The sequence below is a fragment of the Limanda limanda genome, chromosome 13 (genome assembly GCF_963576545.1).
Source record: "Limanda limanda chromosome 13, fLimLim1.1, whole genome shotgun sequence".
In the NCBI taxonomy this organism is placed as follows: Eukaryota; Metazoa; Chordata; class Actinopteri; order Pleuronectiformes; family Pleuronectidae; genus Limanda; species Limanda limanda.
The window spans coordinates 19,753,878-19,780,234 of record NC_083648.1 but is presented as its reverse complement, the minus strand read 5'-3'; the positions used below and the strand labels follow the sequence as shown (position 1 = coordinate 19,780,234).

At 40.4% G+C, this 26,357-nt stretch overlaps 1 protein-coding gene across 17 annotated transcripts; it reads right to left on the bottom strand.

The window, feature by feature from the left end:
* Positions 1 to 1,600: 1,600 nt before the first annotated feature.
* Positions 1,601 to 25,565, bottom strand: LOC133018529 (abl interactor 1-like). Of its 17 annotated transcripts, none has more exons than XM_061084923.1 (11): positions 25,419 to 25,565; positions 19,512 to 19,679; positions 12,740 to 12,916; positions 9,657 to 9,671; positions 8,814 to 8,917; positions 8,509 to 8,646; positions 8,098 to 8,198; positions 7,538 to 7,735; positions 5,451 to 5,540; positions 2,308 to 2,493; positions 1,601 to 2,205 (listed from the first exon to the last, which is right to left on the bottom strand). In XM_061084923.1, exons 1-11 carry the CDS (start codon positions 25,533 to 25,535, stop codon positions 2,030 to 2,032), a joined length of 1,470 nt encoding a protein of 489 aa, XP_060940906.1. In that variant the 5' UTR covers positions 25,536 to 25,565; the 3' UTR covers positions 1,601 to 2,029. The 17 variants fall into 17 exon arrangements, with proteins under 17 accessions (XP_060940906.1, XP_060940889.1, XP_060940891.1 ...); XM_061084906.1 differs by having other exon boundaries at positions 7,538 to 7,765; positions 8,089 to 8,198; positions 25,419 to 25,538; XM_061084908.1 differs by having other exon boundaries at positions 7,538 to 7,750; positions 25,419 to 25,538.
* Positions 25,566 to 26,357: the final 792 nt, after the last annotated feature.

The window sequence follows — 26,357 nt, the reverse complement described above, 5'->3', positions numbered from 1 at the left end:
AAACAGGTCATCACATCAGCACTGTTTTTAAGCCCTCAGGATTCGCTTTTCGTTCCTTTACCGCCGATAACAGGCGTCATTCACGTGAAGTACAGACTCTGGACATGAGAACATTAGTAGCAGACTGATTATAGCTGTAGTCCATTGCTGCTGAGTCATCTACATTCAGTGTAGAAGTGATTGGGGATCAGTATGTTCACCTTCTGGAACAAAATAAGGACACTGAAACCCTCCGTTACATTTCCATGTAGAGCGGCTGTGTTTTGAGGTTGTCTGTAATGGGGATTGTGGTTATTGAGCACCGATGTGAAGCACCACACCATCAACCGCAAAACAGCAGAAGACGTCAACACATGTAAAAACACTCCTCAGAGGTCAACTGTTATGTTGCCTAGTCCTCACAGTCGTCGATAACTAATCAGTGCAGCTATTCCAACACAATGGAAAACATGAAAACATACGAGTTAGTCCTTCTTTCTCTGCTTCTCGTTCTGAAGCAGGAAACATGTCGGAGCTCTGCTACAGTAGCTGGACAGCATCGGCAAAAAAAGTGCCAGTGATCGAAAAGATAAAAAACTGTGAGTTCACAGAAAAATAAATGTTTGTACACAGCCACTCTGCCTGGGTGAAGTTAAAACGGCACTGTGAGTGATGAATGGAATTAATATTCAATGAAAAAAATAAAAAAAACTATCTTGGCACCACCTCCACTGATGCTGGCAACTCACAGGTGAAACACACTAACTGACAAATGTACTGGCAGCTTCTCACATTAGTCTATGTACACGTTACCGTTAGAGAACGGAAAGAATCTCCAAACAGGAAAAGGGTTTCTTTCTTTTTTTTTGTAATGCAGTCTATACACTCACTTCACCCTTTTAACAGCGACTCACCGACACAGAGCATAGTAGATACACAACGTCAGGTTGCTTTGTTCAACCCACGTCTTAAACATCTTGTGATTTGGACATCGACAGCATGGGACATTCAGTCGTGTCCTAATGCACTTGTTGATGTTTGTGTGTCCTTTTAAGTCTTTTTTTTTATGTTGATGAGGAGAAGAAGAGATGGATGTTCTGGAAAGAAGGGAGGAGCTGGTCTGCTGGTCTACAGTCTGTGGAGCATTTTGTCATCACCATGCTACACTGCCACTTCTGGTCAAAGTGTGGTAATACTTCACTGTTGGATCGCCCGCTACTACGTACAGAGTATTAGGCCACGTAAAGGAAAACAATCTGAGATCAAGAGAATTAAGTTGTAGTAGGTTAAAGTTGTAATATCACAAGATTAATGTCACAATATTCCGAGAAGTTATAATATTATAAGAAGGAAGTTGTATTATTACAAGAATTACATTGTAATATTACAAGAATAAAATCCTTTGTAGAGAAAATGTTTGTTAGTGGTTGACTGCGAGGTTATTGATATGATATTCAGAGTGGTTTCATTATTTTTCAATATCCACTGAAATTAGAACAAGACTTTGAATGCAGAATGAGTGGAACTCAGGCATGGATTCTGCTTCCTGCTTTTTCCTTAAATAAAAAAGGTGTTTTTCCTTGAAATATCTCAAAATCTCAGATTTTTTGTTTCTTAAATGTGGCTTTAAATCTCAGTTGTATACTGTGTGCAATAAATACTGGAAGCGTTGGTTGCACATACCCAAAGTAACACTACATCCATATTTGTATGGTGTTCTCTGAAACGATTTTGATTCATTGTAATTTATTGTGAGGCTAAATGTGACCTGGTTTGAAGAGTCCAACCGACAGTGTAAACGAACAGACCACAGTCATCCAAAGCTTCAAACCCCCTCCTTCATTTGGACTTTTTTTCTTTTGGAACATAACCGTGGAAGCACGAGCTCCCCCTAAAAGAAAAGCATTTAGTATATTCCAAAGACTTCACCATGGCACTTCATTGAAAACAGGAGTTGAATGAATGCTATTGCTGCACTGCATACATCTGTACATCTTCAGGGTTTGATCTGTGCTCCAAACTGCAGTACTGCTTGTGTGTCCTGCTCTTTTTAGTCAGCATAGTGCATGATGGACTCCACGTAGTTTCCTGGGAAGAGTCCAGTGACGCCATTGGCGACGCCTTCGAACCAGCCGTCATCGTTCTTCTTGATTATGTAGATGATGGATCCCTCCATGAAGGACAGCTCATCCTCCTTGTCCTTGCTGTAGTCGTAGATGGCCACAACTGGAAAGAAGCAGAAAAGAAAACAGTTTGAGTGAAAACAATTTGTTTCCTCATGAGTGGAGAAGAATAAATAAAACAATATATATTCATTTTTTCACTAACCTTTCTCTAAAAAAATCTTGGGGGCCCATTGGGGGTCTCCGTCAGAGTAGGGGTCATTGTACTGGACCACGGATGCATCCTCTTCCTCGTAGTCCACGGGTGGGGGAGGAGGAGGAGGAGAGGGTTCCTCAAACACTCCCAAGTCCTCGGGTGGAGGAGGGGGAGGCGGGGCGGGGCTGTCTGTTACTGAAGGAGAAGAAGAGTTTGAGAGAGGACGTTAAAAAGAAAAATGAAAAAAGCACAAGAGAGAAACAACATTGATCTAATCGGAGGGAATTGAAAATCTCCTGCAGCAACATTTTCATAACTTTTTCCCATTTCAAAATTCAATGCTTTTTCCAAAGATGATTTTCTGTTATCAATTTCTGTTAGCTACATCAAACCTGGAAAAATCAACAGCATTTGATGATTTAACTATATTTGGCAACAACAAATGTTACTGTGTGGAAGAAGCATGTACAATATTCTAGACTGTATTTTTTACAAGAGAAGATCATCATCTTAATCAATAAGGTTGAACCTTGTTATAATGATAAATGCTTCAGCTGCTTCAGTTTTACATCAAATGTCCTCTTAAGCGTGCAGTAATGTAATTTTGCATTAGAGGGCAGCTTAGGGTCTTATCAAAGTTTTAGTCAGGCAGTTATCTCACAGCATCTACTCGTGGTTTACAGTTCTCTAAACTATTACACACATTCAGATCAGGGGTCATAATCACTCCACTCTCAATATATATTCATTCAATTATTTCCATTATATTTTCTGTAAATTCAAACATAGACAAAATTATATTTCAACACTGACAGGAAGTAGCACCTCAAGGAACTTTGAGAGAGGAATATTATTATATCTAATTATTAGTGCAATTACCATAAGATACAGTCATTAGCTGAAAAATGCTCATCACATGTGTTTTTTATAATATATTGAAAGTCCTGCAGGTTAATAAAGCCCCAAATGTCCTTTGTTAGTCAGTTTAGTGAGATCTAAAGGGTTCAGCAGAAAGGACACATTCTTTCTCTCTGTTGTTGACACAACCGCAATGTGGTTAAATGGGTGGATTGGTTTTGTACAGAAAATGTGGTTTTAAAAGCTTAACTCGGCTCTGACCTGCTCCCACTGCTCCCACTGTGCCTTTAGTCATTGAGCTACGTGTGTGCTTGTGATACGAGTGTCCCCTAGGAGCAAGTCTCCCTGAAGCTTCAACTTCAGTGATTAAAGAAAAACTGCACGTTTTTATCTCACTCATTTAATAGCCTGCTTGTGCGATTAAGAACTAGTGATAAAGCAGCAGAGGACTGAATTTAGTCCATGACTTCAGTTCCTATGTGCTAACATACCTGTTTTTCCACTAGTCTAACAAATGACTTTATCCGTTTCAGCATTAAAAGCTAAAATAAAAGCTTTACTCTAACATAACTCATCTTGGATTGTATTGGTGTTATCCATTTTCCCTTTAAAGGTCTGTGTAAACACATCTTGTATTATAATAAGTCACAGTGAAAGAATCAAGTAGGCGAGAATCATATCTGACTGAATTCCCTATGTGATGACAATTACAATTCAGGAAGAAAGAAAAGGCAAGAAAATCTCTATTAAAATATGTTATTAAGGAGGTGATCTATAAGATCAGATCAAAGTAGACATTGCTGTTCTTATTAACTTGACAGTTCCTCTTCTACTTACAATTCCCTGTTTCTGCTGTCGGAAATGTAAAATATGTCAGACACAGAAAAGACAGTGAAGACTTCTTAGACAGAGATAAGTGTTAAACTTTAATAAAAACTGATTTATAATTATTGTTCATAATATAAAACATTTTAATGGACTATTTGAAGCCTGCTTAAGAGCTATGTTTGGTCACATAATTTCAATAAGATATTAGAATAATCTGTTCCTTATCTGACTGCAAGACTCGTGTTCAGTAAAGTGCTTTGGTTCAGTGGGATGTCAGAATTCCTCACGTTTGAGCAGACAGGTACAAACTGTCCCACATCTCCGCACAGCTGCATCTCTGCAGACAGGCGGCTGGAGAATCAGGACACAGCACTCAGGTCACATTTTCTCTCTCCAGCGGACAGAGAGTACAGGTCGCACGCTTTCAGTGACCCATTCATCACCATGGCGACAGACCGAAAGTCGTCCGAGGGGCGAGTGCTCTCCCTCAACCCCACATAGAGTGCAAGAGAAGGTGTACTGAGTGTAGTGAGCCCCGGAGCAGGGTGTAAATGTGAGGCGGTTTGTAGACACCATTTCAGAAGAATTAAAAGAGGTGTGATGAAAGTTATTTTATATATGACTATTTACATGTTTCTAGAATATTAGCAAATAACCTCAAATCTGTTCAAATGAAAATGTTACCATGATGACAACATACTGTTTGTATATATAGAGAGACGATATGATGGCTCCAAAAAGTGAAGGCAAAGTATCTCAATTGCCCTCTAGTGGCTGGCTGCAGGGCAGGTTATGAACCCCGCCCATATTAGTGGATGGAATATGGACCAAACTAAAGAATTAAAGCCAATACTAAATATATTTACGCTCAAGGTAGTTCATATCACATTTGGTGTATGCTCAAGTTTTCATTTTTCTGATACAGGGTGAAAAATTAAGATTGATAGCTGAAGCTGACTCCTGATTGGTCTGACATGTATATTGGGCGGGACCTCAACCCCATGATCACTACTGTGCAGACTTTGGTTTCAAATGCGCAAGGACATTTTTGCTTCATTTCTAGCTAGTAGGAGGAAGTGGAAATGTGCCGTCAATGTTTATATACAGTTTATGGTATTTCCTTTGCTGTTATAGCGCTGCATTACCAATTAAAACTACTGAGGTGGTGGTTGGATGAACATTTGGTTATATGTCACTGGAGAACTTTATATTACATACAGTTTTTTTTCCAGCCCTATCTGCTGTCCCAGTGTGTTTAGTGCAAATGTATCTATGAGTGAGTGGATGTGAGTAGTTTTGTAGTTTCATCTTTGTAAGTGTATGCTTTCATAGTTTGATACTGAGTGACTTTACAACTGTGTGTATATAATGTATATTTGTGCATTTAACTACATATAGAGCGTAGCCCACTGTGTGACTTCCTTGATAAGTGTAAGTGCATGCCTATGTCTGTGTTGAGTACTTACTGGTTTCCTGCATTCTGGCTACAAAGCCGGTCAGTGGGATCTGTGGGGTCAGCTGGACCATGGGAGGAGGAGGCGGAGGAGCCACAGACACTGGAGCAGCAACACCCAGAGAAGCCAGACGAGCAGCAGTGAGACAGAGAGCGATAGAGGTGGTGGACAGAGAGAGAGAGAGTGACGCAAAAAGCAGAGTGGAGGATGATGAGGAAAGAATAAGACAAAAAGCTTGTGAGCAGGTGAAACAGTGAAGCAAGCGTAACAGTCAGTGTTCTTTTGTGCTGCGTTTTCCAAGCTGGGCTAAAGCTGCTTTTATTCTCAGTCTGAGAATCTACCAAGTCAGCGTCTGTAGGCAGTGTTAGCTTCCAGTGGAAGTGCTGCAATGTGCTACAGTGACAAGTGAGAGTGCATTAGCAGACATTTGTTCCCACAACAGCATTGACATGTAGCTGCAGCATCTGGATCTGACCCAATTCAGAATTTCATTAAATGCTCATTAGAGCGGTGTGTATGGATCAAGAGCAACGTTTACTGAATGAACTTGTACCTGTATAATGTCTCTCTTTGGCCCCTATAAAGCAGCTTTTTGTTCGGCTGTCTTTACAGAGTAGATAAATGGATGGACACAAAGAGAAACACTCAAAGACATGATGTCACACACACACAGGCCAGGTCTGACTCATAAATCACATGCAATGGAGGGGCGTCTGTAATCTCACTGGCTAGTAATGTCTTGTTATTCCACCCTGCTCTCATCGCACAGCCACATCCATCCACAGCTACACCCTGAGGGATCAATGAGCTGCCTCTCGTACCAGAACAAGGCTTTTTATTGTGAAACTTCTATTACAGCTGCTTGAAATCCAAACTTTACTTTTACTTTAATTAATTTTCAGTGGCAGAGATGATGTGATGCCCCAGTTTAAGTCCCTGGCTGATACAGACTCAGCATCATAGTCTCTCTCCTCCCAGGCAAGACAGACAGCCTCACCCTCTTCCTCCTCCTCCTCCTCCTGCGTTTTTGTGCTTGTCCTTTGAGACAGGATCCATCGGAGGAGAATGGCCGGGAGTAATGTCTGCCAAAATAAATTCTACTCCTCCAACAGAAAATATACATATTTCCTGGGATCCCCCTTGCCGATCATCTGATGGGGTTTTTTTTTGCCCTGAAATGCCTCTCTTTCTGTCTTAAAAAAGAAACTGACTTCAGCTGACTTAAATGATAATGTCATAACTCAATTAGAAATGGTAATGAAACACTCTGCTTCAGTAATTATGATTCATAATTAATTTTCATTTGCCTGTGCAGGGGCTAGCCCGTGCATATCTCTTAGACCCAGAGGACTGATTTTAGCAGTTGAGGAGCAGCTATAGGAGAGGCTGAGGATACATACAGAGTAGGTTTTTGTTTCAAAATGGTGTTTTCACCCGTCCATACCAACAAGCCTGAAAACCTTGTACCAATGAATAACATCTCCTACAAATGTAAACCGTCGTATCATTGTAAACTTCAGAATTTAACTGCACAACAGCAGTTAGCTAAGAAAATGGTAAGCAGCATTTGGAGATTGATAATCAATGTTGTGTTCTCCACAAGTAGCCAAGACTTGTGGAGAACCCATTTTTGACCAGATGGGGGTCGTGTGATAGCAAGTTGTGACCAAAAAGACCCACTCAGCAAGCAGTTGTGAGTGTCTCCCCCTTTGTTTCCAGACAAATCTGTTCCTGCCTGTCCAGATTAAAACACAGACCCGCACTTTTGGAACTAAAACACAGATCAAACTTTTTAGAACGTTTCTGCAGCTCTAAAACTCCGGAGTAGTGTGGACGCCAGGCGTATCTGTACCAGCAATGATGTGTTTTTAAATAAAACCTAGTGGTATCAATATAGCCTGAATTCTACATGTAAGTTTAATTATATTGAGATAAGGCTGCTCTGCATATTTTGAATGCCAGTGAATGAAATTTAAGATAATACTCCCTTGTTGTTACTTGTTATCAAAACCCTTATTTTACACACTACATCATACCGACCATTTAATAAACCACACAGTATATAACAAACTCATATCAAGACAGTAAATCTGAGTTACTTGAGTTCTGTGTGTAAGCAGGGCCCCCGTTGACGTGAGGCTGCTGGGAGGACACGGAGGGTGCACGGCGGTAGGTGCCGGTGGCTGACACCATGGAGGCCGAGGAGGTGGTGGAGGAGTGACGGGAGATCTGGCGGGAGATGGTGCCGAACTGGGACATGGGGATGGGACCCAAGCCGGGGCCCTGGGGAACTGAGGCTGAGGACGTTGCTACTGCAGGAGAAGGGGAGGAGAGACGTTATAACTCACTGTTAAAACACCTGCCTGATAAATCACTTTTAGTTGCTGCTGGTATAATAAGAGTATTTAAATTCAGTTTATTTTACTCAAAGCAATAAGTCAATAAAGCTATAAATAAAACTTGATGTTTGAGACTTATGCCTTAGTTTAAAGCATTTTATTTGTTAATCCCTTGTCAGGCACTAAAATAAGGCTTCAATAAAAAGGATTGCTGCTGGGGAGAAGCACGTGAATGAACAGAGAGACAGAGAACAGCTTTCAAACCAGTAAGTTCATACTGTGGACACTAGAGCAGTGAAATTACAGATGCTGAGGCTCACCTTGCCCCAAACTGGGAGGGGAGGGGGTGGGAACTGCCAGAGGGAGACTGACTGCACTGCCTCCACTGTTCTCCCTTCCGCCACTGCCCCCACTGCTGCCACTGCAGAGAGAGAGAGAGAGTCTTTAATGGTGATCATATGTGAGAATCATGGGATGTCAACTCAAAGCAGTTGACATCCCATCATTACTACCGCTTATGTCATTTCGTCAAAACAATATTAGAGTCACTGTGGCAACAGATTATTTGTGGACAAGCTCAAATAATCAGTAAACAATAACAGTGTGACATAGAAGCAGCATAAACAACAGCAGCACCCTGAAACATATTCAGCTGAGGTCCATCAGAGTATAAAGGTTTCCAAACAGTTTATATATAAGCTTCAGGCATAAGAGGAGATGGTCTATGCTACCTGTGTGTCCTGGGCCTCTGGTTGAGCGAGGCTGTGCGTGCTGGGCTGTGGTTGCCCAGTCGTCCTGGGCTTGTCATGTAGTCGTTAGGCACCACTGGGGGCTTCACAGGCTCCAGTGTCTTGTAGGGAGTGTTACGCCTGCACAGAGATAAAGAACTTGCTTATGGAGCCATAGTCTGCTGACCCTGGTGTCATAGATAACCATTTAAAACTGTGTCAAAACAACTGTATAACAGTGTAGATTTCACCAATTTTAACAAATTAAATGCATATTAAAAACTACCACAACTGCTTAAAGTTCTTACCCCAGGGTACCACGACCAGCCATGGGAGGACTTGGGGGCTTCTGTGTCGGGGGGTTGGTCCTAGCGAGTGTCCCTCCTCGCCCTGCTGCATTGTTCCCATGTTGCTAGGGGAGCAAAGATGAGTTTAAATACTGCTTTTGTGTAATCTGAATAGCTGACGCCATTGTTCCCTATGCTTATAGATAGGGCTGAAGAGTAAAAGTAACACGTGGGTTATTTTCATATTAGTATCTCATCTTTACTTTTATAAAGGCATAATGTTTTGAAGAAAAACTGGCAGAAAGATATGGAAAAGGAAGCGAAGAGAGAGATGGAAGGAGAAGCACAGAAAGCACCCCTAAATATGTGACTAATGTCTTACACTAAGAAACAAGTCAAATGGGATGTCACTAACTGGTTGTGGGTGTATGGATGAAGAGATACAGTAGATGGGAATACATGTTGAAGAATAAATAGTGCAAATATAATTTTCATTATCTCCTGTTTTCAGTTTTCTTTAATTTACTACAACAAACCAAACACATTCAATTTAACCTACCATGGTCCACACATGTATATACTTGGAATAGTTATAATGGTGTATTAAGGTCAACTGGTCACCTTATGACTAGTCAAACACACCTAACAGTTAACAGGAGATTAAAATGATTCTGCTTTACTGCACAGGGATAAATCAGTTCATGCATGGAATCATATTTGTTCCATGTAAACTAAATTGCATTTAACCTTTAAAATCATGTCTGTTTTGCATCTGAAAGACAACCGAATTCATGGATACCTTGGTATGTTTTTTTAGTTTTATCAATAGGTCATAAAAAGAAGAGAAAGACAAACATTTCTTACCTTGGCTTTAAGCCACTGAGTGCAAGCAGGCGGAGAGAGAAGACAGAAAACATGCTCATTGGTTAATCGTTAAAAAAGTGAGTTGTATTATCATTTTAGTGAGAGCAAGCATGAAAGTTAAGCATCTTGATTAAACTGCTCTACGTCAATTAACATTTAGATACAGTATGTAGAGTGGAAGAAGTGTATTGAGGAAAAGAGTAAGAGAGTTGTATAGCACATCAAGGAGACAAATAAAGAAATATATCAGTGTAAAATAACCACAATCAAACTCTAATGTGGTATTTATCAGTGTGTTTGTGTATGAAAACCTAATTGTTACAGCTCCATAACCATCAGCATTATGCACAACATTCACATATTTCATCACATTTAGACCAACAATTTTCATTATCATAAGAAAATAGCCAAAACAAATGTGTGAGGCCATTATTGTAGCAAAGCCATTGACAAATGTGAGTCTCAATCCGTCCATGTGTGTTCAGATTGGTGAACGTGTAAAATAATCTCTGTAATATGAGATTTGTGAATGTAGGGACATATTTGCATATATTGACTTACACATGTACAAATCCATTAACACACACATATGGATTTCAATACATGTAAGTTGTTTTTTTTACACTCTTTCAAATCTAATACAGATTTGAGACACATTTGTCAATAGTTTGTCTACAATAATGGCCCATACCAATTCTCATTAACATTTTTCCAGAGCATACGTATCATATTTAAATAGTTTGATTTATCTGAAACAAAAAATATTTCAATGTTTGATTGTATAAAACATAGAAAAGCAACAAATTGTAAAAAAAATTGTAGCTGACACCAGAGAATGTTGGTTCATGATCATGAGCTTAAATGATTGATTAATTGATGCAATATGTAGCAATGTAGTAAGTAATTGTTTCAGCACTTTCACATTCTTGACTTTATTATGCAGATTATCTGTTACACTAAACCCTGTACATATCAGCACTAGTATGTCTAGTCTGTGTTCATCAGTGTCTCGACATGTGTTACAGACTGTAATCACAGTGAGAGTTACTTCAATCCTCAGACACACACTGCAAATAATTGAGCGGTGGCTTGACTTGACGCAGCTGTGCTGACATTGTAAGTGTTGCTCTGAGAAACGGTGAGGTCATAAATAACAGGAGTGAGGTGCTCAGACTGTCGGCGTGGCTAAACATGTCACCCTGGTAACTGCCACTAACGCCAATAAAGCCTATTACTGTGAAAGGTTGAGCACAGTCATCCGTAAATGTGTGAATGGGTATTTTCCATGCTTTAGTCTGACTCCCCATCTACTCATGGGTGAGTTCCCCTGATTATTTGGATGTGGAGGCGGAATCTTGCCTTCCTCGCTCTGGGGATTCCACCAAGGCAGGAGGAAATAGGCTGAAAGGTTGGAGTGCTAATAAGCTGCTGTTTTCTGCACAGCAAGAATACAAATTGGACTGGAGAACAAATACACAAGCAGAACCACATCAATACATGAAATGCCTATGGTGTCTAACTGCATGGGCCGTAACAACATTATGGACCGTAGCATGAGCGTGCTGTACGGGAGCAAGCACGCTGCAAATAGCGCAGCACACAGCTATACAATACAGCAACTGAGCAAAACAGTTTGAGATGTTTTATGTTATTATGAGAAGTGTCAAATATTTTTTGGTATATTATAAAACTGTGGCAGGACTTATTTAATTATGGCAGACCGCCACTCAAGATAATTGAGGGGAAACACCGCACAAGCAAGGTCACAGATGCAAATCAGAGATTTCAAAACAAACCAATAGCCATGATGATGATGATCTAAACCGGATTAAAAACAACCAACACGATGAAGGTGCTTTCCAAATCCAGAACTTCCCAAAACTGCAATTTTACAGATTTCAAGCTTGTGTTTTTCTTTTTTATAATGAAAGAGGAAAAAATATTGCACATGTTCTGGCATCTATACGGGTCTGCACTGATTTCTGCAGTGATCTATAATTTGCAACCTCCATGAATGATGCTTTATTTGCAAAGTGGGCCGTGACAAATGTTTCTCAGTGAGCCAGCTCTCAAAGGAGGAAACACAAGCTTCTGAATTTGAATTAGCGGATGTTTGAAAATCAGCCGACAGCCATTATCTCAACAGACAGACACGGGGAGAGGGATGAAGAGGCCGTCTCAAACTCACAGCAGAAATTTATGATACAAACAATCAATGTACATGAATGTGTGTACACACAGTCGTCTAATGCACACAGACACAGACTGCAGTGTAAAAGAGGAAAAGAAGAGGGGGGAGGAGAGAGCGGATGGATCATGGGGAGAGAGAATGAAAGATGGAAGAATGAGCCGGAAAAAAGGATGAAGGAACATTTTCCCACGATTCAATTCAATGTGATGGTATGAGTAACACTTGGCTGAAAGGTCTCTTTCTTGCTCACACTCTGGACTTGACAAACAGACACACAGACACACACACACACACGCACACGCACACGCACACGCACACGCACACGCACACACACACACACACACACACACACACACACACACAAACACACACACACACACACACACACACACACTAATGACTTCCAGCTTTGGCATGAACAAACAAGGACAAACAAAGCTTTTAGCCATGGTCTGCTACCAACGTATTCAAGGGTTGTTACATTTATATGGTTCTCTACACATAATGAACAAAAAGGTCAGTGTATTGATCGACCTGCAGTGTGTAAGTGAGTCATGACGGCAGACAATCCTGCAGACAAAGCTTGTTCACATAAAGGTGTGAACTCCACTAAGTACGTGTTTCCTGTCTAATCGACGCTGCAAATCAAGACAATATATCACAGTAATGAGTCTGGGATTCACAGCAGCTGCAGCAGTCTGGATGTGGAGAAGCTAGAAGAGTTTCAAATTGCTTTTTAAAAAGCAGCAGCTAAAAAGAACACATATAAGGATGCTACAGCAAGTAAAAAAGTATATTTTCATTAAATCACCTTTAAGTCTGTTCTGACTATAGAGTTTGCTCTGCTTGCAACAGGGATTTTATTTTAAAATAACAATCAGAGAAATCTTACCTTGACACCGTGACCCACATCATCCAGCAGCGTGTAGTCGATGGGCTTTCGGATGTAGCGCACCGGCCGCTCCATGTTGCCCGGGGCGATGATCTTGTGGGTGCGAGAGGTGTTTTTGTTGGTGGTCAGGATGCCGATCTCCCGGCGTGCCACCTTCTCTTTATGAATGTCCACCGTCTGCAGGAGAGGAAAGAGAAGGGGGCAATGACTGGTGGGATAAAACAGATATCTAAGGGTTTAGTTTGCTTTCGGTCAATTCTGCTAAATAAACAGCTTAATTTTAGAAAGGTAATTAGAGACAGGCATGATTCTTACCACCACTAAGAAGGTTTTGTTTTCACACCGGTCCAATGGTTGGTGCGTATGTTTTTTTGTTTGTTTCTATCTATCTATCTATATCTATCCATCCATCTATCTATATATATTTCCGTTACTATGACACCCGCTATAATTACAGTAATGCAATTTACAATTCACCCTGTTCAGCCCCGTATTGTGTGATATTAATTAGCCACAGCAAAAATAGCAAAGATAATAATAATGCATTTATATGTACAGGATAATTGTTTTTGAATATTCTCCAACTGAATCCTCTGTGGAATTAAAATCCCCAAGTCCTTCCAATGCTTGGACATACACTCACACTCTGGGTCCAGACTATTGAACTGCTCTACTGGCCTACACCCCGGGGCCGTTTACACAAAGCTCTCTTCTCTAACCCCTCACTCGAGGGCCAATTGAAGACACCAGTGACCTCCATCTCCACCGCAATTTCAGTCATCGTCACTCAAGCGCCTGCATTGACTGCCCTTCAATTTATGAATGATGGATGAAATTGAAAGAAGTGAGAGATGTAGCGAGCAGCCTACTAAATGAAAAAACAAACACGAGGGAAGATGGAGGGCTTCATCTGTTGAGTATGAGGTCAAACTTGGGAGGAGAGTGCAGATGAGTTTAAGGGTATATACAGTATACACTGCAAAAGACACATTGCTGTGCGAGTGTGTATGTGTGACTGCATTTTTTGTAAGTAAACCCACACAGCAACGAGGTGAGACATCAATAACCGCTCATATGTGTCAACCACCCAACCAGACAGTTGCACAGCTGCAACCGCCTCTCTCTGGGTGCTGGAGGAGCCGACTGAGAGATTGAAAGTCTGAGAGCTGCTGTGATGTTGACCCACAACCGCCACTCCCTCCTGCTGTGCAGAAACTCCATTTGTGTGCGTCTCTGTGAAAACGTAGAGAGCATGCTCTTTCTTTAGGAGAGGAAACTGAAGCGACACGCCCTGCTTCAGTTGGGAAGTGACAAAAAAGACCTGCCTACTTCCTGTCAGTGACAGGCGGGTAGAGGCGGAGGGCAGATTACGGAAGGTGATGAAAACTCAAAAGGACAGAGAGACACAGAGAGAAAAAGAGAAGAGATAGAGACAGAAACCATGTAAGAGTAGAAGCTTCTGCCACGATCAAAAGAAAGTAAAGAAGAAAGGAAGGTGGTGATGGGATAGACACTGTGAAAAATTTACTTTAAGGTCTCCAGATTTAGGCCTAAACCTTTTAAACTGTACAGCAAAATAAAAATGACGTAACCATCCACCGTCTGTTACTGTTTTACAATAATACATTTGTCTTGACAATGGAGACACACTGAATCATCAGTAGGGACATGACTGGATCCTCTTTGCTTCGTTTCACTATTTCCAATACAAGCAGATTCCAGAAATATTGTAATCAAAATGAGGTAATCTTTACACAACATCTAGATATAATTTACCTAAACGGATTCTACATTTGGATATGCAGAATCTGTAGACGAGGGACAAGATTCTAGAACCAGAATCCTTATGGTTTCCATTTCGAGTTTGACCAATCACATTTGAGCAGGATTTGGTTGCCAGCAGATTCATACTGACGAAAATGCCTCAGCTACTTGATCTGTATTTATGTGCAGATAGCAGTTAATAGAGAGTAGCTAAGAGCTTGTTTGCGTTTTGTGTGAAACCTTCGACTCGTGTGTAAAAACAAACTAGTCGGAATGTAACAGTGTACGAGATTCTTGGCCTTGCTATTGGCTGTCTGTACCAAACCATTGTCCGTTGGCTCCAGAGACTAATGTCGATAGCTGACAGGCTCTGAGATTGACTAATCCTTAACTCTGTGTGTCTTTCCTTCTTTCACTCACTCTCTTTTCTGTTGTAATAGTAAGAAACAGAACAGATCCAGCTGTAACGCTCAATGTCAGATCTATACTTATGCTTTAGCATAAAAATCTGAGCTTAGGCAAATCGTTCTTTACTGCACCCAGTGGAGCAAGCTGGTGGTATGTTTGCTGTTGCTGTGTTATTGTTAGGAGGAAAATAATGATGTAGACTGAACTGAGATGTGTCAACAGACGCATGATTTCATACACCATGATCTCATGTAAGGCTTGGCACACAAATACGTGGTAGTTATGGATGAAGCCCTTTCAGCTGTTTGGATGTATCATTATCCTTTTTTAATTTACACAATTCGATTTTTGCTACTTTTGATAAATTGAAACTGAGCTGAAAGAGACAGAAGTGGGTCACTGAGCTGATGAATGACAATTTTGAAGAAAAAAGGAGGAGACAAATCAGAAAGCAAAAAGGCGGAGGGGAATGCAGGAAATGGAAAAGAGGAGTATAAAGACTTGTGAGAAGGTCCTCTATGTTTTCCATGGAAATGTAATCAAAAAGAAGTAGTTCCAATTTGTTCGCTGGCACGCTGTTTTTAGGCTCAGACACAATAACTGAATGCAAACCAGTATGTTTGGTTGCTACACACAAAGAGGAGAAATAGACTGCTTCAGCTCTGCTTTGATTAAACACGCTGTTGTTCAGTATTCAGGTATAGCAGCCTTCTCTGCTGTGGGCTCTCAAATCCTATAGATAGGGGACTTGGGTTTGGCAGCAATGATTTAATACCTTCCTCTTTCGCCCATGTAACTCTCTCAAGTCAAGACAATTTGCACAAACTAAGCCAGGAAAATAACCTTGGAACAACCAAGCTAATTCTAATTTAATTTCTTGGACACATCATGACTAGAATAAATAATATTTGCCCTGCAGAGGTGAATGAGATGAATATCAAATAAAACCATTTTTTCTCTAGATTCAAGCAATTAAAGGCAATTTCAATCAATTTGTGCCCTGAGATATCTACATATATATCTTTTTCTTTAAATTTGCAACCACCCACGTCAATTGGTTGGTAAATAACCTATACTGCAATCATGTTTGATTATTATAAGCACAACACCAAAAGAGGATGTGGTTCATTTTACCGTCACAGTTAGAACAATAATTATCATTTTGAATCTCCTGTGTCCTCTTCTCATCTTAATCCGATTTTCAATTAAAGCATTGTTCTACTCTACTGCAGCTCTATCATTTCTCTACTGAAGTAAGATGTTATTACATATTCAGTGATTTTATTACACAGTATACAAAGTGAATTGTTGATCAATTTTTACTGCATAAGTAAAACCTTGTTTGATTTTTTCTCCCCACCACTTTGATGAAGGCTTCATTTATTTTGCATACTGGCTTCACTGGAAGGAATCCATTGTTAATAATATTAGTTACACCTCTGCTTTCATGCTATGTCAATTCAGCTGTCAGATGTTAGTTTCTTGCTCGATACTTGGAGACGAATGATCTCAGTCTCACCCACAAATAAGTGACTGACTGAACAGTTTCCGCACTAGTTGGCTGTCAAGTGTTCACAACAATGTGAGAGAGCCTCAAGTGCTGTAATATTTGAAGAAATATCAGACACATAGAGCACCGCTGCCATCTCTTATCAAAAGAAGACTCTCATTGTTCATCATTACTGCTACTAACTCTGCTTCATCCAGCAGCCTGTGGCGTAGAGTGGGAGCTGGATACGCTAACCGAGCCAGGGTGCTGGCGTCAGGGTTTCACTTCAATGCTGACAGGCTTAATGAAGCACACAGGGAGAGGACGGGGACATTCACTGTCTGACAGGCAGAGAGGCTGCGCGCACAGAGAGAGGCTTCATGTGTTAGACAGAGAGAGGACTGCTGATGAAGCAAGACTGCAGGACTGAAGAGGGGCTATGGAGGTCTGGCAGCTTCAGCTTGATCTACGCCCCCTGCCATCTCTGTCTGTCTGTATAATGTTTGAATGTGTTATGGTGCACTGTTGCGTTAGGGAACAAAATAATAATTTGATGTCAAATAAATAATGTGTGGTGTCTGATCGAGACAGCACAAAGATTCAGGCGTGTCTGTTTTCCCTCAAAATGCTCATATTGTAGCTGAGCAATCATCAGAAAGACAATGGTTTTATTCAAATATACAGAAAACAGCTTGAGAGCCATATTTGTTAGGGCGGCACGATATTTGGTAAAAATCAGATAACGTTGGTTAATATTTCAATGACGATGTGATTTGCAATTAAGAAACAAATGCTGAAGTATATGATGTTTCTGCTTTGGGTTCACGGCTACCATAAACCCTATACAGTGAGTGATCTATGCAGACTAGACATGAAAAAGGCATTATTTCCATTCCAACAGCATGGCTTTATTGGAAAATTCCAAATGGCTAAGGACACAGGATCCACAGACAGGTCCACACCCAAAGGGGGAGGGGGCTCGTAATTATCTATGCAGGAAAATCCCTGGGCAGGTCCACAAATGATCTGAATATCTTTAATTTATTATCTAGGGCAGTAGGGCTCCATCTGATTGGCCAAATATATTGACATGCATGGCACATGGAACACCGTTTAACGAAGGTCAATTCGTCTTTTGCGACGTATATCGCACATGCTGATATTGCAATGACGGTACATTTTAGTTGTATCATGCAGCCTTAATATGTAGTGATTTTAACATATTGTGCAGCACTATGCTACATAAACACAAAAAGACCCCCAAACCCCCCACAGATTGTAGAAGTTAGATTATCATCAGTGTGATGTTGGTTAGAAATCTCCTCCACAGTTCAGGTAAAATCTTACTATAAGTCAGGGAGAACTGTCAGGGAGTGCTATAAATGTTAATGCATAGATGCTCCAGCAGACCAGTGATGTGAGCTGATTCATTAAAACCCCTCTTTTCTCAGGACAGCTTGACTTACAAAGCTTTAATAACCTATTATCAAGAGTTGATTTCTTTAAATAATCACATAAGCTGACCCTGTGTGAAACAGTATATTCAAGTCATTAAAAGCACATAAGCTGACCCTGTGTGAAACAGTATATTCAAGTCATTAAAAGCACACCGTTGAGTATATCTTGAAGCATATGCTGAGAGGTATAAGAAGATTATTGCCTCAGACTGTTTAGAATTAAACACGTTTATTGCAATACGGGAATTTTGTGTGTGTGACACAAAATTATTTGCAACATTAATCCTTACAGACAGGGCTTATTTTCCCAAAGAAATGTTCAAACTAAAAGGATCTTAGTCCATGGTGTTACAATGGAACCAAGACTGTCTCAGCCTTAAGATGATTTAAGAGAGTAGGGCATTGGTCTGCAACCAACCACTCTTTGAACAGCTACATCCATACTACTACACACTACTCCACAGTTTTAGAGGTGCTAGAATGAGGAAGTTTGCAAATGCTGCTGGCCCCGTCTTAGTTTGAAAGTTCCAGGGCTGTGTTTTAGTCTGGGCAGGAAGAAGCGGAGATGTTTGGAAAGGATGACAAAGAAACTTAAAAAACGCTTGCTGATTGGGTCTTTTCAGTCACGATGCAACCTTGCTGTTTTGTTAGGCTCTTATTATATGACCCAGTAGTCTTGGCTACCAGTGTAGAATGCAAAATGGATAATCAATTCCAAGCATTGCTGAGCCTTTGTTCTTTGATAACAGCTGTTGTACAGTTAACCTCTGCATTTTACAACAAAGCACGAGCATGCCCAATATATGTGAGTGGTCATGTGATATGACTCTTCAGGCATGTAAGTATGGATGGGGATTAACACCGATACTGAGCCTAAATGCTTGTGAGGCCAGTTACATCTGATTGACAAGTTGGGTCAGGTTCTCAGATGCCTCCCTCTAAGGGGTCAAAGAAACATACTTTTCAGTTTGCAATCCAACATTACGCAAATACAAAATCATTCAAAACATCCTAGCTTTACATTCAAGTATCACAGACAGTCCCAAATGAAAATCACAAGTTTAAGATGTAGAATTGACCGGATAAGCTGCACTGACTATTGTTCCTGTGAGTGACTGAAAGGCTTTTGTGGAATCAAATGGAAATAATTTGTGAATCAAAACAGTATTTCTATATGAGATGAGAAACATGTTGAGAGTATGACACAACACTGTATTTTTGTACTGATTGAATGAACACTGTGTTAGGGACAACAAGTCAACATCCAGTACGTTTTCAACACACCGCATCAACAGCTAATTTAATATAGCCAGGTCAGAAAGAAACCAAAAATATAATGCACTTAGAAACAGGAAGAACAGGAAGTGTTTAATATTACTCTGTTTTAAATAAATGCCTTGCCAACACAGCAGTTGAGAAAAATAAAGGATTTGAGAATCATTTGTTAATAATTTTAATTCAACATTCTGGATACAAATTGTTAAAAAGTTGTTAGTACAGTTTGGTTTGCAGGAAAACATACAATTTTTCTGTTGGTTGTTATTTCCAACTACATGAACAAGGTGAACTTGTCGAAACATTTTTTACATTTTATGAATGTAAAATACTTTGTTTCTTGGTGCGTATGTATCTTCAGGGGTCATGGTGTTTGTACCTGGGAGATGTGGTTGATGGAGGACTCCATGCGTCGTAGTTGCGAGGCCTGGATGTCCAGCAGCTGCAGCACATTGTTAGCTAAGGCATTGATCTGGTAGGCCACACTGGCCAGAGACTGGGTGGTGTAGGCCTTGGTCTCCTCCAGGGCCTTCCTCTTGTCTTGGGCCTGGCAAAGAAAGAGGAAGAGAAATTAAAATATCAAGAGAAAATACTGCATTCTTCATTGTTACTATCCTATCAGTTGAATGAGTGGAGAGTGACAGGGCTAGGCCTGTCGCGATATGCAATAAATCAATTAATTGCGCGATAAATTAAAATGAGCGATAATTTTTTGCCGGCTGCAATAAATTCCATCCGCACGCTTCAAAGTAACTGGATATCAAAAGTTTTTAATCCGGTGTATCTGCCCTCTCGGCGGATTGGTGTTTTTTTGCCCCAACTGATTTCTTCAAGGCAGCGCGCAGGGTTAGGCATTCAGTTGGTGATGGTTATTATTTCCTGCAGCGCAGCCTTAAAGGCCGAGCTGAGGGCACAATAAGTTAACCCCCTCGTCACGTGTCAGTCACTTGTAGCATTGGTCTCTATGTGGGAGGCGGAGCCCTGGCGTTGCACAGTGCAGAGTGCAGCATGAAGTCCCGAGAGGAGAAGAGCAAGAGAAAAAACATTTGGAAGAATAAAAAGATGGAGTTGGTCTCTAAGCCGAACGCGACAGCTGCCGTGTGGGAGCACTTCGGCTTCAAACCCAACGGCCGGGGCGAACCAAATAACCTATGCGAGCCGACATGTCGCATTTGTTTGAAAACAATATTGACAAAACGCGGCAATACAACAAACCTGCATCTTCACCTAAAACACATTCCTTGTTTTTGGTTGTGTTTGGTTTTTATTCAAGAGCATTTTTGGTTAAAATAATTTTATTTATTGTTTTTGGATGTTTTGTTAATTAATTCTGGATATTTTAAATGTCTTCCAGATGTCCAGTTCCAGTGTTCTTTAAAAATAAAAGTTTATTGATCTTCGAAAGGGTGTACTTGCATTATTATGCCATTATCATTATATAAGATGAAAATGGTGTCAAAACGGCAATATTATCGCTTATCGCAATAACTTCTGGGGCAATTAATCGCACAGAAAAATGTGTTATCGTGACAGGCCTAGACAGGGCAGTTGTTTTAGCAAGAGCATTAACTCATGGTCGGTAAAAGGGCGATGATCTGTTAATATTCTGAATGGACGTGGACAGGAGTTTATGACTGTGTGGGGTGACCGCTGTGGAATGCAAAGCAGCCTGGAATCTGACAACAGTAACTTCCGAATAGCTTAGACGAACAACATGAGACAGGTGCAGGTTGGGAGTTGTGCCGAGTGAGCAGGAATGCCAAGACATTTCACAAATCTGTTCCCTGGCAACTTTAAATAGCATTGGGACTGAATGGATATATTTATTTATAGTTTGGAAACACACCAGGGATGATGGAAGGTCAAAAAGAGAACTACTCCATCAGAGGACAGTCAGTCGTTCTCTGTAAGTAGAACTTCAACTGGCATTTACATTTAAAATATCGAGCTGATTTTTCTTTTCCTCAGATAGTGAATAAAAAATAAAGACAACAACTAAATGCTGAGGGGGAAAGGATTTTGAACTATAACTATATATCATATCACCTTCAAATAATGTAATTTTGTCAGAATAACTTTAAATTTAACCAACATTAAAAACTTCCTATGATTACATTTCAGAATCAGCTATACTTGATTGACTGACCAATCACTTAAGTTAAATTATTCACACCCTTCCATCTAGTAGATACAACAATGTGAAGTGGCTAAAGCCTGATCAAAGAGTCACAATATGATGTAATACCCAAATGACTATGTTTATTAAGCAATCTGGACATATAAGCGTTCTGCATGTTGGTTCCTTCCGTTTATCTGATTGCCTTTCTCTTATTTTCTGACCTCACATATAGCGTATTTTAATACAGCTGTCAGTCAGCCAGTTCTAGACATGCGTGTTTCTAGGGCATCACTATTGCTGTCCAACCAAAGATAGAAAATACACTCAATTTCTCATTTAACTCTCAGGGTACCATGCACATTTTCCAACAATGTCAAACTATTCCTCAGCTTATACCAGCTGAGTTGAATCTGTTGCCATTTATTTGACTGTTCAGTCACTAATTATTCTGAGCCTACTTTCAAAGCATTTATCTAACAAATGCCGTTTGAGTTTGTAACCATAGAGTTAATTTAGGGTGCGGTTTCCACCCAACAGCTTTTATTTCTATGTGTGTGGCCTGTACCATGACACCTCTTTACTACAAGACCACATGCTACCTTACAAACCACCTGCAGCAACAAAATCTATTGCAGATGTCTGATTGGACCTGCAGGTCAGCCCTTGACTGTGCACTTCTCTTACTCACAGTTTACGAATCACTGAGGCAGCAGAGGAAACATTGCAGGCTTGCTCAGCACGATCCCAGAGATATGAGACAGAAGCCTGTCCTCATACCTGAGCTTGGAAAACGCTAACTTGTTCCCAGTGACATATTCAGACTAAAACTCCCTGCAGAGTCAAATGTAATCTATGTTAATCTCATGAGTCCATTACACACCACGGTTATCAATGGTGTTGAGATGGTTACACATTCATACATATAATTCATCTTTGACAGTGTAGTACGTGCAGTGGAGAGGGGGCGTTAACAGGGAACTGAGGAGAGGTGAAAACTTCAAATAGAACCAAACTAATTAAAATAATCTGAAAATATCTTGCACAGAAAACCCCCTGGATATAATAGCCTACATCTCCCTTATACACAATGTTCATTATGAATCTCTTGCTACCCTATCTGTTCACTTTGCTGCTTTGAGATATTATGTTTCACATTAATCTTACAAAAGAGACTTTCACTCTGAATCCCTTTTTGTTAAGCACCACACTGAAACTTAACAATGCATTACAAATACAGGGATTGCCGGGTGGCATAGCAAAGTGAACACGAGGTCTGATACTGGCAAACCGTGAACCTTATGAGTCATGGAAGAAAAAGACATGAGTCAAAGGGGAAACATGGGGATTTAAAGAGGAACTATTGAGCAGAGTCAGGAGCCTCCATCTAACCCAATATTCTTCATGCATCTTTTGGAAAAAAGTAAATTTTTGAAATCATTTTTGGATCATTTGCTTTAAAATGTTAGGGTGTATTTACATACAAAGAGAAGCAAATGTCTGTCTGTGTCCCAAAAACAGCATGATCTCATTGTTCAACATAAAAATGTTCAATTCAAAGAGCTGCTATTTTAGTACACAAAGGTCTTGAGAAAACTATGAACAAAGCTCAATTCTGCTTTCATGCTAAAAATGTTCTACGTGCCAGTCCGTCACTTTGTTCAGTTGGCCCATTTTAAGTATCTCAAACTAAGAATAGAAGTTCATTTTCTCCAGCATCACAGAGTGGATTTACATGTAAGCATTGTATGCATTGTATGGTGTGCAGTTTTAAAGACTTTATGTTACATGTAGAGCTTTATTCAGAATACATAAAAATAAATGATGGTGAAAAATAAAGCTACCCCTTCTTACTCTATCAGTGTGTTTATATGCAGGCAGGTTCCTGAAAAATGTTCATCATGTCCCTGAAGAAATCATTATTCAGGAGAAGCCACATACAAGCATCTTCATATCCCAGGCATGAACATACTGCCAAAATAAACAAAAATAATCTCCTAAACATTGCAGCAGTATGTGACACAAATGTCTCTGAAAATCAGGAGTAAAGGGGGTTTCCAAAAACTGATCAGAGCGCATTATGATCATTAGTCACATGTGACTCATACATTTCTAAACGTGTGGGGTTACAGACTGAGGTAATCTGATGCACATGCAGTGAGGATGGAAATCACCAAAAAACACAGAACCATAGAAGTTCTTTATCACTAAACTTGTTTCTTCCATTGTTAATTTCAAATACACAACAGTTATTTCCATTTTGATATTTCCATCCTCCCTTCATGGCAGAACAAAATATCAATAACACTCAGGTTGTTTTTCTTAATAAAATGGTATGTGACAGATACACCAAAGCCATGAAGCTTGTCTACAGTATCTGCAACACCTCATATGTGTTGGTGGCTTTGACATACTAATATGAATATTGCAGCATCACAGTCTGAAGACAGACTCCAGATCAGTGACTAGCATGCAGTAACACATTATTCTGATATTAACAGACTGGATAAGACACTGGCATGTGAAAAGCCTTTTATGATTACCTTAACCTGAATGAGGTCATATAGAATAAGCAATAATCAAAATTGTGTATTCTGACTGATTTATCACCACATTTCCTCCCGAATAAATCTGCTTTAACTAAACTGGCGACTAAGTTGAAATGGGCACAACCTCTGAGCAGAACATTAAACCTCTCAGGTAGATTTCTGCATAATGATAATGGCATCAGCTGCAGTACAGAGCTGTGCATGCTTGTCAGTATCTAATAACTGTGTCACCTACATTGCATTTCTTGTCACGTCAACCACACTTAAGTAAACAGACCTGTTATTATGGCATGATGGTGAGTTTCTTCAGCACTACAGACAAAAAAGCCCACTGTGGGGTTTCTGGCTTGTGCCGGTCTGCCAACAGACGCTGCTGTTCACACCTTCTGCCAACTGATGGTCTACAAATGTCAGCTCACACTGCTGAACACTACATGGCAGAGCTCAGGGTGGCGAGGTTAAATGAGTGCAATTCTTCAGGCTTGAAATCCCATATCACATAATCACATCTAAAATCACATCATAATATCGCTGTACTGTGATTTTCAATGTTTCGAAGGTGGAGAAATGACACTGGCAACAATGAGGCTGCTTTACAAACAAGCTTCACCAATACACATTCGTAAAATGGTAATAAAAGTCAATCTGACCCGAGGTCCCCATGCCCTGGTATGACCCCGCTTGCTTTTCACAAGGGAGTCATCCCATTCCCATCACACACACCTAACACAGTCCAGATACGTGAGAAAAAAAAGGCACATCTATTATTACCCTACACAATGATCTGATTAATTCACAAACATGCTCATGTTTTAAATGATGTGTGCATCTGGAGCAGCTTTTTTTAGAATTTAAACATGGCCTAATATATCATCACTAATAAGTAACCTGACATAGGAAAGATGTTAGTAGCTTTGTGTTAATTGGCCGATGATGAATACTATTAAATGCCCATCGTTTTAACAGTCTTAATTAGGTGTCTTTACTACATAGCACAGTTTAAGTGACTTTATGGTGACTAAGCTGTATTTATTGCTTGTTTGGCTATAACCACAGTCCATTCATATATTACCATGTACTTACAGTATTGCTAGCTTGCTACTTGCACGCGAGTAAATTCACTATGTATGGATTTTATTCGCTATTTCTTCCTTTATCACGCTGGTGTGTGGCCTGGATGTGAGCGGACCGTTTATTTCCAGTCGTGAAACAGGACAGATAATGTAACAACAGAGGTAAATGTGTGTTCAGATGTCTGTCCATCACAGAACACAGTCAATGACAAACCCCTTGGTCATAACAACGACACACCCTCTGAAAGCCCCCCAGCAGCAGCAGCCCCCCGAGCTGCAGCCCCTCAGATGGGAGCCCGGCCCCGGTGCACCGGGCCCACCGGCCACACTACACACCGCCCATATACAGCCTCTTCTCCCCCGGCAGCCGCCAGCGAGCCGCCGGGGGGGAGGAAGGCCACCACGGGCTGGTAGCGGTTTGAGAATCTCTTTCGTTTGCCACCAGCGCTTCCTGTGGTTTCTCTCACTTCCACCGACACGGCGCCGCGCACACGACGGAGAACAGCGACCCATTCTCCGCGTTTCCCCGGCCGCTCGTCGCCTCTTACCTGGACATAGTTGTTCTCACAGTACTCCGCCACCCGGGACAGGTTCTGGTAGCTCTCCACAAGCGCCCTCTTGCCGGCGGGGATCTCCTCCTCTAGTAGCATTTGTAGCTCTGCCATCTTACATCCCTTCGCATCGCTCTCCTCTCTGTCCCTGTGTGAGCTGAGAGAGGGAGAGAGAGAGGCACACTCAGAGAGAGAGAGAGAGAGAGAGAGAGAGAGAGAGAGAGAGAGAGAGAGAGAGAGAGAGAGAGAGAGAGAGAGAGAGAGAGAGAGAGAGAGAGAGAGAGGCTCCCCCGCCCGGCGTAGTGGGGCCTCTGATTCACAACCGCCCGTGACGAATCGCAGCTTCGTTAGAAACGGAGTGCGCTGATTGGCTGACAGGCCGACAGATAACAGTAGAACACCAATTATATTTCCCAGCTATGCTACAACATAAAATACTAATGTAATTGTGAGAGCTAAATTATATGAGATAAATATATTGAGTACGAATGTGAGCATAAAATATAAAACCTATTATTATTATTATTATAATTTGCATTGCTTTCATAATATATATAGTGTTGCATTACTGATACATAATTGTAGTAATGTATATTGTATATTCAGGTAGGTTAAATTTAAAATGACCACACTTATGGTTCAATGGGTTATTAGTAATATTAGTATTACTATTAGTAATGGAATTAGTATTATGTTTGTTGTTGTTAATATTTGCATTACTGTAATGACATAAATGTTTTTTCACTATTGTAACTTAATAATTGCAGTAATGTTTGTTTCTATTTATATATTTATACAAATAGTATTTTATTTATGCAGGTAGGTCGCAATTGCAAATGATTAGATGTTTCACATCTTTAAAAAAATGTTTCACATCTTTCAAAATATTATAATGCTTTGAATATTTTAATTTCAAACATTAATGTTAAGTAAATA

Excerpts from the sequence above, each read along its gene's own strand:
- LOC133018529 (XM_061084906.1), bottom strand. The coding sequence starts at position 25,535 with ATGGCAGAGCTACAAATGCTACTAGAGGAGGAGATCCCCGCCGGCAAG. Across the intron at positions 19,680-25,418 it reads GTGAGAACAACTATGTCCAG|GCCCAAGACAAGAGGAAGGC; the intron begins GTAAGAGGCGAC and ends TTTCTTTGCCAG. Across the intron at positions 2,206-2,307 it reads CAAGATTTTTTTAGAGAAAG|TTGTGGCCATCTACGACTAC; the intron begins GTTAGTGAAAAA and ends GCTTCTTTCCAG.